This window comes from Alosa pseudoharengus, unplaced genomic scaffold, assembly GCF_046254945.1.
Source record: "Alosa pseudoharengus isolate Yale_2024_CS ecotype anadromous, Long Island Sound unplaced genomic scaffold, YU_APseudo_1.1 YU_APseudo_1.1_scf_28, whole genome shotgun sequence".
Taxonomy (NCBI): Eukaryota; Metazoa; Chordata; class Actinopteri; order Clupeiformes; family Clupeidae; genus Alosa; species Alosa pseudoharengus.
In genome coordinates, this window is record NW_027468709.1 from 1,188,435 (window position 1) to 1,200,507 (window position 12,073).

At 38.2% G+C, this 12,073-nt stretch overlaps 1 protein-coding gene across 1 annotated transcript in view; it reads right to left on the reverse strand.

Annotated features, from left to right (window-relative positions):
* LOC143099421 (E3 ubiquitin-protein ligase rnf213-alpha-like) overlaps window positions 1-12,073 on the reverse strand; it is a 351,714-nt gene that overhangs the window by 100,956 nt on the left and 238,685 nt on the right. The window contains exons 38-39 of the mRNA XM_076262416.1: window positions 4,742-4,899; window positions 2,983-3,177 (exon numbers count right to left, since the gene is read on the reverse strand). Of these exons, the coding sequence (XP_076118531.1) occupies window positions 2,983-3,177; window positions 4,742-4,899 (353 nt within the window). The remainder of the gene's footprint in view (window positions 1-2,982; window positions 3,178-4,741; window positions 4,900-12,073) is intronic.

Here is a 12,073-nt window from a genome sequence, read left to right on the forward strand (position 1 = left end):
CAGTAGTTATTCAAAAGGTAAGAATAGATTAATGAATAAATCCCTGTGTGGAAATATGGGTAAAAAGACACACTAAACAGTAGTAATTCAAAAGGTAAGTATAGATTTATCAACAAATCCCTATGTGGAAGTATGGACGGAGCCTCATTAGAACAAGCAACAGTTGTTCAGGGACAGCTAACTTGATGGTCCTTAGTTGTGAGTGAAAATCCATAATGGCGTACAAAAATTGCCAAAAACTGTCCATGCCCAAGCCTGTGTAAATTCTGAGTCTTTGTCATCCAAATCATAGGCCTACACTGATCAGTTTGTGTCACAGTCTTTTGTTGACTTAAAACTGTAGTTGTGGTCTGCAGTATCTGGACACTGGATGCCATCTTCTTTTGGGAGGTGCCATTGAGGTTTGGGAGATGACATTGACCCCTGATAAAATACAAATAGAAAAGGACATTGACTTACATGTAGACTATAACTCAGCACAGCAACAAATTTAACCCAAAAACAATCATGAACATTTTGCACAACATCTACATCAAATATCCAAGTGAGTTTTAAATGTGAGTGCTACCCAAAAACTGTTTATTACAATACTGAATCGGAGGAAAACACAATAAGATCTTTCCAAATGACTGATGTTTTCATGGTTAACGTTACCAAAGAAGGAAAGCAATCTTGCAACTAGCATAATGTCGCCTGCCCCCTAACTCCATCATACGTTTTCTGTTTGTAATGCCAATCATGTTGATTTGATGGCCACCATGGCTGCCCTAACGTTAGTAGTTAAAGCGAATCATTTTTCAATAGTGCCATTTAGTTGATGGAGATAATTATTCTGGCGACTACTGAAGTTCCTAGCACACACTTACTTTACAGTTTTGCTTCTACGTCAAATATTTGGTGCCATGTCTTAACACACCAATAGATAGCGTTAAAGTATCGCCATGCAAGACTAGACAACAGCATGCTAGTCATTGTGGCAACTGGCAAGATTTAAGATTAATACTGTTAAACAAAACTTACCGCGATATGTTTGTTCGGAACAAAATCCTTTCGGTTGATGTTCACAATCCACTTCTGACGAACAGCTTGGTCTTCGGCTCGCCCTGGGAATCTGTGTAGTGCTTATGTATGGTGTTACACAGGGGCAGGCTGTATAATAACGGCGGGGGAACTTTTTGTTCCATATCTGTATTTTCCCACTGCTGTTGTAACAGCCGAACACACAACAGGTTCTTCCCGACATCGTAAGACAATAAACGAAGGGGGGAAAAAGACGATTTGTTCAACTCCACAGGTAGCTATCAGCTATCACAAACATTAGCGCCGACGTGCCTAACCCGCAGTAATGGCACTGCCCCCGCCGGATTCGTCTCAGCGCATGCGCAGTCTTGATCTCGATCTATGTTTCTTTTCTCAACAAGTAATGCCTGTGAATGCGGTGATGACGTATTTTGACAGTTGAGTCACTTGTGCGAAGTCATACTCGTACCAAAGAAAGCCTAACTGTAAAGTTTGATTTCGTACTTGTAATTTTGAATTCATATTTTTTTTCCATCCGTATTCTGGTGGATAAAATACACACAATATATTTTATGCACGACTGGACTCATTCGAGAATTCACAAATATTTATTTTATGCATAACTACAGACAAATACGCACGTGTATCAAATCTATGGACACGAATATTTTGACAGCTATCCCACTCCATACCTATGTTATAAAAAATGTTCTTCATCTATTCTTTTACTCCGCTATACTCAACGTGGAAGTTAGGAAAATCGCCCTTCTGGCTTGTGTCAATATTGCACCGTGCGCGTATGTGTAGGTCTACCTGGTGTGCTACGACAAGCAACATTGATAGAAAAATACACTTTGCTACCGTTTGTGCACGAAATGTGCACTCGCAAGCATATCCCATGCAATTTCTGTGGTCAGATACAAGGCGGGGAACATACAAATAGCGGGGAACATAGGACCCGGGGAACATAGGACCCGGGGAACATAGGTACGCTCCCATAATATCAACATATCAGTTTTCTATCTGCTTCACTGAAGTTGTCTTCATAAAATTATCATGGGACTGCAACCTCCTGTTGTATAAAATTATCCTATGGGTTGTAGACATCATGATGAGAGAACGAGTTTGAAACTGTAAAGCATGTATTCATATAACCTTAATCATAATCAAGTAATACACTGAAGTTATTCCTAACCATAATACTCTTATAACATTTTAAATAACAAGTTTAACTAATACTATTAACATACTGAAGCTATTCTACCAGAATTCCCCCTACGTGCGCTCTGTATCCCTATGTCTCTTTTTGCTGCCCTGTGTCTCATTTTGTTGCACTGTGTCTCATGCTGCCTTAGCCTAGGCCTTTTGAGTCGGCCTTGAGGCTGCAAGATAACGCTTACACAGGGCGAGCTCTACTCATAACAACCAGTAGGAGAGTGCAGGGGGCGAACGATATTTAACCCATGCACAATGTATGACCTGTGATCACTCTATACTGTACACCCCTGAACTTTCCATAAACTTAAGGTGAAAAGTTCGTTCGGGGTAGTGTTGTGTCAGCATTTTGGAGGGGTATAAGTAAGAGAGTTCTACCTTTGTTCGGGAGTGCGATCGTGCGATCCACTCAGGCTTTGCGCTATGTAGTCATTAAAGGAATTTTTGCACGGAACTCTGCCGGACTTTTGCGCCTTCTTTTTGGGACAAGTTTTTGACTTCAGCACTTATAATGGTGTATTTTTGTTACGTTGTGGGCAAAATGTTTGGACTTAATTTCTGGCCCGAGTCTGAATATCTGCCACGACACTCCTTTTCTCAAAATGTCTGCCAAAGTCCAACACATTTAGCTTAGTGAGTCAAAATCTTTGTTTCGAATGTGTTCCTTCAAAAAAAATAAAGAGCACAGAGGACCTGATGGCATTACACAATATTAACAATCTGTGGATATTGCCAACATTTACACACCTCAGTGGCTTCACTAGCCTCACTGATGTCAAACTGGTCACTGCATTGCTGTGAGAGTCTGTAGAGTATCTGATGATTGTCATGCATTTTCTCATAGGTGACATGGAGCCAAAGCAGAGTGACGTTCTCTGGATCATCCATTGTCAGGTCTTTGTACATGTTAGCAGCCAGTTCAACAAGGACAACTGAAAATGACTGGGAAAATATACAGTGAGTGAAAGACATGATCAATCTCACCAACAACTACCTGGGACACAACAGATGCATTAATTTCCTGTTTACAGTTTTTTCTGAATGCTTAAACACAACTGTGATTCTTATAGCACAATTCCTAAAACTATTAATACTTATAGCAAAACCACTCACTGAGTTTGCACAACTGAAAGCACAAACACTGCTTTGCACACAGTTTGCAATTTTGTAACACACACTTTGCACAACTGTAGGCACAATTCACTGCACAGCACTCTTTGCAGAACTGTAAACACAACTCATGCTTTACACTCAATTTCCAAATGATCAACACACTCCTAGCAAATCTATACACATGTATGGCTATTATTTTCACTATTTTGCCAACTCTCTGGCACACTTTCTCATGTGAAAACTGTTTTAGATAATTAGTTAACTTTGCAATCAGCCTAAGCACTATAAATAAGCCACAGGTAATGTACAATGAGTACAATAGAGGGAGCAGGAAGAGTGAGAAAAGTAAGAATTAGAGGAGGCTGAAGAATAGGATGTGGAGGTGAAGAAGTAGGAGGAAGAAGATGAGGAAGAGGATGTGAAGAAGTGAGAGGGAGAGAATGACAAGGACAAGGAGGTAAAGTTAGAGGAAGAGGACAAGAAGGAGCAAGAGGAGGATGGGGAGGGGGAAGAGGAAGGGTAAAAAAAGTAAGAAATAACCCTTTACAGGCAAAAAAATCAGTCTACATGTGGGGATATTGTCATGTCAGGCCTGGATACGGCATTCCAGAATATATTTACCCCGGTGCCTTGGACTAGGACATTGCATGTGATATAGACAACATTTTGAGAGAGACGACCCGATGTAGACTGATTTGTTTTGTCTCAGTGAAATGCTATTTTGTGTTTCGACTTTTGACTTTAAAAACACACTTGTGTTTGTTTTGATGTGTGTAAATAAACACTAATACAGTACTTGAAGTTTGGATCCCTGTATGTTTACAGAACTATGATCTCAAACTGACATAGTCTACCTTGTGCATAGAGAAAGCAAAAGCCAGATGTGTTTTTTATTCATACCATCAGTGTGTTGTTGGCACATTGTGTGCTTACTATTGTGATGGCTTGTGTTTACTGTTAGATTCGAAAACACAATTTTTACGAAGGTGTGAAGAGTTAAGCAAGGTGTGTTAGCTTTTGCAAGAGAACTACAATGTTTTGCTGATTGGGTGAGAGGTTTTGCCATTTGTGTGTAGAGTTTTGCAAAAAAAGCCATAGTTACAAAAAATATGTTTAAGCAATCAGTAAAAACTGTATTAAATGCAACTAATTTATGGTAAACGTTAGCATTCCCAAGTCTAAAGCTTGTCAGACACTTTTGATTGTATGAGTGCATTTACTACAACTGTGAACACAAGCACAACAAAAATAGTGAGGACTGATTTGCTTAGATGATGTAAACAAGTTCATACATTCACTATTCCTGAAACAGAGTCCCTATGTGGGTGTAAAAGCCTGAAGTGATGAATATAATATATAACATGTATGGTGAAATAGACCAATGCATACTGACCTGATTGAGCTTCTGTGGGCACTCTGGCATGTGCATTTTGGCAAGATCCTCTGCATACAATCCAAACAGTGAATTTGTTTTTCTCATGCCAAACAACCAGGGGAATTTGATAAATTCTTCACATTTCTGTATTTGCTTCAGTGGTGATCTTATTGATTCTGAACAACAAAATATTGTAAAAATGTAAAACAAGGTTTTGTTTCCTCTGCCATTTTTCAGGTTGTCTGTAGGATTATGACAAGATTAACAGCCCGATTTTCATGAAAAGGCGAGAAGGCAGCCCATGGGCCAAGGAAGAACCCATTCCATTTTTGAGTAGATCCAAATCACTGGATCCACAAGTTCCATTTCACTTGTTTATTTTAGCATGACGGCCTGCCATGGTTTCAATTATTATCGCCACTGTATCAGAATCAGGGCAGACACACAATGTAGTTGCAGTTGCTTTTTAAAATATAGCTGCAAGCAGCAATGTGGGGGCCTAGCAGAGCGTTAGCAGGAATGGCATTGCCATGGCATGAGCAAGCACTCACAGCAAGTTTGATGGCAATCGGGTAAAGAATGGCTGAGAAATAAGCTCATTTACTTTGTTACAGCACCCCTAGAGGCCAAATTACACCAATGTCCTTGTGTGTTCTCACAATCAGCTACCATGTACCTCTACCAAGTTTGGACTTCATACACTGAAGATCATCTCCGCCAAGTTCAGCAAAAATTGGATGAAATTTGTAATCGCTGAAACTTTTCATAGAGTTTGTACTGAATCCAAGATGGCAGAGGTCCAATATGCCGGAAAGTGACGGGATAGGGGTCGATGAACTCGGGATGGTCCAAGGATTCAGATGCTACCTCAATTGTGAAAATCAGACAAAAGAGTCAAGGATCACGCGCATGAACGCATGTCCAAGATTGAACTGGTGGTGGCGCTAGAGAGTTCAATGCATGCATAAAAATTGTTGTGAGTGATTGGGACAGTGTCCTGATTAATGGTATTGAGCTTTGTTATGTTAACTCAAAGGGTCACCGAGATAACGAGACAAGTATCGTTTGTGTGGCTTAGTCTGAAGATCATCTCTGCCAAGTTCCGTGAAAATCGGATGAAATTTATAACCGCTAAAACTTTTCGTAGAGTTTGGACTAAATCCAATATGGTGGAGGTCCAATATGGCGGAAAGTGACATAATAGGCGTCATTGAACTTGGTCGGTCCAGGGATTCCAACAATGGTTGATTTGTGATAATCAGACGCACTGTTCAGTGGTCACATGTGTGAATGCGTGTCCAGTTTGGACCCATTGGTGGCGCTAGAGTGTTGGGCATAGAGTTCTGTAAATTGGTGTGATCATAGGACGGTCCTGAATTAATGCACCGAATTTCAGAACTTTCAACCCAGCGGTTCAATTTTCGGCCAAATTTTGAGCCGTTGGTGGCGCTAGATGGCTGGGTTTAGAGAGTGTGAGTGGCAAGGGCGTAGATAAGCCACTCAACTCTTTCACCAGCCACTATAGATATATAAAATGATTAAAATGTGCTACTGTACAACTACTATCCATGATTAAAATGTGCTACTGTCCAACTTGATCTACTGTGTAGCCTACATAATCTGATTTAAATATGTACAGATATTTAACATTTATTTTCTATTTGGTCTGTTATGAAATCATTCATTGACCCATTTAAGCACAGCTCAGTTTTAAGAAACTTAAATACATGCATGTAGCATTTTGTGAAAAGAAATCATTAAGGCTACATTGACAAACTCTTAACCGTGAGCTACCTGTATATTCTCTGATTCTAATATTTAAAGATATCTAGGCGATGTAAGCACAGCTCAGTTTTAAGAAATGCTTAAAGCCAAAAGACCATTTGTGGGGAGTCCCGAAACTTTCTGCCAAATTTCAGCACTTTTTACCAAGGCGTTCTATTGGCTGCCATAGACTCCAATGGCAGAATAATAATAGGAAAAGCTAGTAACTAACTGGGTGCCTTCGCTGCTAGGCCCCCAATTATCCTGCCGACGTATCCTCCCCTGCTGGCTGCCGCTCACATTGCAACTTAAAAATAAGTAGCCTAAAACTAGTCAGAGGTTATGGCCCGTCCAGTTTCACTTCACATATATATTGTATTGATGTAGCCTATTTAAAACATTAACTTTCTTCTCAATGTTTTCTCTTCATTTAGCGGCTGCTTCAGAATTAGTGGAGACACAATATTTTTCGACGCATAGTAGGCTAAATGCCCTCTGCTGGCTGCAGAAAATTGCAGTTTAACAATAAACAGCAATGCTAATCTGAGGTACCTGTCTAGTTTTATTCCATAATTTCTTTATATAAATATATTGTTTTATAGACGTTAGTGGCATGCGCTATCAAGAGCTTCCATGTACTACATATGTTTGTCAACATTGCAAAAACTACAATTTTCGCACAACTTGGTGGAAAGGTGTAGCACAGGCTAATAGACAGGTCATCTGCTCAAACATTAGGCCTATTTTTTGGTCAAAGTTTTCTCCATGGATTCCTGGTCAGAACCCCTATTGGAACAGATTAAAACTTGGGGCATGTTTAATTTTGTCCAAAAATCCAATATGGTCGCCGTATTCCAAAATGGCACATTTTTACACACTTTTTCCTATGCTATGGGGACATTTCCGGTAAAAACAGTGTCATTTTAGCAAATAACTGTCCTTTTCTATCATATTTACAGAGGTTAACTGATGATTTTAAAACTCTAAGTATTTTTCTAACAATTTTAAATCATTAAAAAAATCATAATTTTGTCAGATATTTGTCAAATATCAGAAATCATCAAATTTCCTTTAAACATAAACAGGTTAAATACAGTTAAAATAAATTGGGTACCTTAACTTAAATGGATTAAAACATATGGCATTTAGACATTTTTCCAAAAACTCAATATAAATTCAATAATATCCAAAAATGGGGGATTTTTGGGCCTACACTTTTGGCTAAGATAGATATCTTGGACAAGATAGCTCCATAAAGGTGATGGAATTACAAAAAAATACTACATGTATTTTATCACTCGGCTATAGATAATATTGTTACTATTACTATAATTACGATGGAAATTATCTTACCAGTATTTTGTACCAGTACCTACCAGTCTTTGCTATCATCTTTTTCATGCACTGTCGGCAGTGCGCAAACTAAAAGGACTTCATGTTGCCCCTCATCTACTCCTACTACTGTATACCAGCATTGTCCAACCCATCCTTTTATACTGTTCCACCTGCTTCTTCAACATCCTTACTGTAAAAAACTGTAACAAACTCACCCAACTAACCAATACTGCCACCAAAATAATAGGTCTACATACCCCAAACCTACAAGAAATAAACACTAAGGCCATCGCACGTATTGCTCATTCAATATCCCTAGACATTACCCACCCACTCAACCGCTACTTCTCACCCCTACCCTCTGGCAGGAGGTAGCATAAGGTGCAATAAAGCCCTCTTCAGCAGAAGCCTAATCCCCATAGGAATCCAAACACTCAACAACACAAAGACCCACAGATAAATATATGCAGTGCAAAAATGCCCATGAAAACCCCAATATTTTATGTAAAGGTATGTGGCAATTGCCTGTGATGTATGTAAGGTGTATGTCAGTATGTCATTCCCATGTATGTGTTCATGTATGTGCCTTTCTGTGCCGTGACCATGCAGGATGAAAAAGCTGTATGGAAAATGTGAAAAAGAATTTCCCCAAGGGGACAACTAATAAACTAACTAACATTCACTGTTACACTTGCAAAAAAGACATTCTATCAGAGCAAGATTGAGAGCGCAACTGACAGTAGAAAACTCTTTTCAACTTTCAAGTCTCTTCGCAATCCTCCACCACTGCCATCAGCTACTTCACTGTCAGCAGATGATTTTGCAACATTTTCCCGCTGCATTATAACTTGTTATAAATCCACAGTAACACACATATTATCATCTAATGTTGTGATAGACTTTTGTATCAACTTGTGTTCTATAACCAGTTTTAAACTTCCATTTGATATTTATGGCCTGCAGGCCTCACTGACCTGAGCTCATGCAAGTCAAAAAGGGGAAGATTCTATTGGGGAAAGGTCCCAATGGGGGCTGGCATAGAAGCAAAGAGAGGGAGTGAGGGTGTGTTTGTGTGTATGTTTTAATGTACAGAAGCGGTATACAGTCCATCTGATCAATAAGTACAGTATGTGCCTGGACTCAATTTTATACACTGACCTTTTTTTCACCCATTCATTTCTAATGGCCGGTCATTTTTGACCGGAAATACACATGGGTGTTCTATAAAACAGTTAAAAGTTAAATAAAACACTCATTGTTATAAAAAAAATATCAAAATTTGTTTTGTGTGTTCAGATGCCCTGTGTTAACAAAGTCAAGAAGCATCATGGTAGTGAGATTAAGTTAACAATATTTTTTAGAGAAGAATTGTCAATCGGTCATATTTGATCGCAAACACAACAGGATACATGCTCAGTTTGATGAGTCCATTAGGAGAGCTTTGCCCCGTCAATTGTTGGACTCTTTACCTCCTCGGTAACACTCCATAATAAGGTGCCATAATAAATAGCAAACTAGTAATTACCTAACCCTTTGTTAATATTTGTTAATTGTTACTAACATATCTATTTGGCACAAGTTAATAGTTTTTTAATCATTAATTAAATATTAGTTGTTTGCATAAAATCTGTATGTTAATGTTTTAGCAAATCTATTAACTAATATTGTATTAATATGTGTTAATAGTTAACTAAATGTCTTTTTGACACTAATTAACAGTTATTTCTTGCATCATTTAAATGTTAAATGTTTATTTGCAAACTATATGTTAATAGAAAAGTTAATTACTTATTATTATTTAACTAATTGTTATTAAACTGTGCTTCTGCCTATCCCAATATGAACCGCTCTCCATAGGACCCTTACAATAGATAGATAGATAGATAGATACTTTATTGATCCCCAAGGGGAAATTCAAGAAAAAAACACGGAGCTACCTTGACATGCTGCCACTGTTGTCGGCGCCGGAACCACTTGCAATAAAGTTGGTTAAGCTTAATTAATATATTAGTAGTATATAGCTATAAGTGTGGGGCCCCTTATAATAAAGTTGGTTAAGCTTAATTAATATATTAGTAGTATATAGCTATCAGTGTGGAGCCCCTTATAATAAAGTTGGTTAAGCTTAATTAATATATTAGTAATATATAACTATAAGTATGGGGGACCCTTATAATAAAGTTGGTTAAGCTTTATTAATATATTAGTAATATATAACTAGTCAGACGGTGAAGGGACTGAGACCAAAACTGGCTTATCACATTTATTCCTTTAGGAAAAGTAAAAACAAAACAAGTTCAATGGGCTATATTACATACATCATTCCTATACCATCACTGTCAGCCCTACTAGCAAGGGAGACATGCGACATGGAATGTTCAGGTGCACAGAACGAGTTTATTAATATTCTGAGACTCACTAAACACTCACAGACGTAGACCATACGGAGGTAATGCATAAACACAATGCTAAACTAAATGTACATTCATTTCCTGCTAGACTGAATTGCACTTTCCATGCACACTAAGCTAAACTACACTGAATGCATGGAAAGTTGCTAGCAGAGTTTACAGCTAGTCACGTTAGACTCAGTGTGTATGAACTCGTGGTCATAATGAAAACATTAATAAACGTTCTCTAAGTTGCTAGAATTGCACCCAAATCTTAACAATACATGTAAAGTAACATAATACAGGTGGTATATCAAAGTTTTCAACTTAAAACAACATTTTACAGTTACAAAATTAAAACAAAGTGGGGAGAGCTTTATACAGTCAACCTATGCAATGCAGAGCATACCGCTTCTGATCGGCTATGGCAACAATACAAGGACAAAACGCAGCAGAGCTGCAGTATAGCGTTTCTCCAAAGGGGGCTCCAAAACACCAATCTCAATAAAGCTGCTTAATTACGGCGAAAATCCCATACAAACACTAAACTACATTTCTAACTCTGTTACACCCCCCTCCCCTGAATTTCACCAAATTCAAGCAGCAACCAAATAGTACTTCCAAAGGCAAAGAGTACACTACTTTCAAAGACTAGACAGAGGGTCACCAATTACAGGACAGCCAACCACAGAAGTATCCAATAAGGATGAAGTGGAAGAAGAGGAGCGCAAACTCTCACACAAGCAACCACTGGCAGTAGGGTGCCGTATGCACCCCACAAGACCATAAAGCCAATATCCATAAATTCCATAAATTATCCACGAAGCTAATCAGAAAAGCTAGATAAATAATAATATGTCATTAACTTTTATAGCATATAGTTTGTAAACTAACATTTAACATTTAAATTATGTAAGAAATAACTGTTAATTAGTGCCAAAAATATATTTAGTTAACTATTAACATATATTAATACAATATTAGTTAATAGATTTGTTAAAACATTAACATACAGATTTTATGCAAACAACTAATATTTAATTAATGATGAAAAAACGATTAACTTGTGCCAAATAGATATTTTAGTAACAATTAACAAATATTAACAAAGGGTTAGGTAATTACTAGTTTGCTATTTATTATGGCACCTTATTATGGAGTGTTACCCTCTCCTCTTGATGAAGAAGAGGTTTCTCTACTGCTTCAGCAAAGTCATCCAACAACATGCCCTTTGGATCCTGTCCCGTCTATTCTTCTGCAGTCTATCACACCTGCTGTTCTGCCAGCAGTCATGCATGTGTTTAATACTACTACACTCAGTTCTGGAATATTCTTTCTTTTAAACAGGCAAGGGTCATGTCTTTGCTAAAAAAAGTACACTTAATACAATTGATGAAGAACTACAGACCAGTCTCCTTTCTTGTTGGCTTTGGAGGAAGTGTTCTTCAAGCAAGTATATGACTTATTGTATCAGAACAAACTGCTAGACCGTATGCAGTTTGGTTTCAAGAGTGGTCATTCTACTGAAATTGCTCTGTCTGTGACTGAAGCATTGGGAGTAGCTAATGTAACCTATTTACATTTACTGTTACTGTTTAATTTGCGTGGTTCAGCCCTGCACACGCCCGGACTCAAACCATAAACAGCAGCACGTCAAATTAGCAATCTGCTCAGTCATCAGTATTAATTCTACTAGACTTGGTCTGCAGCCTTTGATACTGTAAACCATGACATTCTCCTTTCTACACTGTCTGAACAGGGAATTTCTGGGAAAGATCTTGACTGGATTGAATCCTACCTTAAAGGGCGTTCTTTCAGTGTGTCTTGGATCAAAGTATCATGACCTCACCACAGGTGTGCC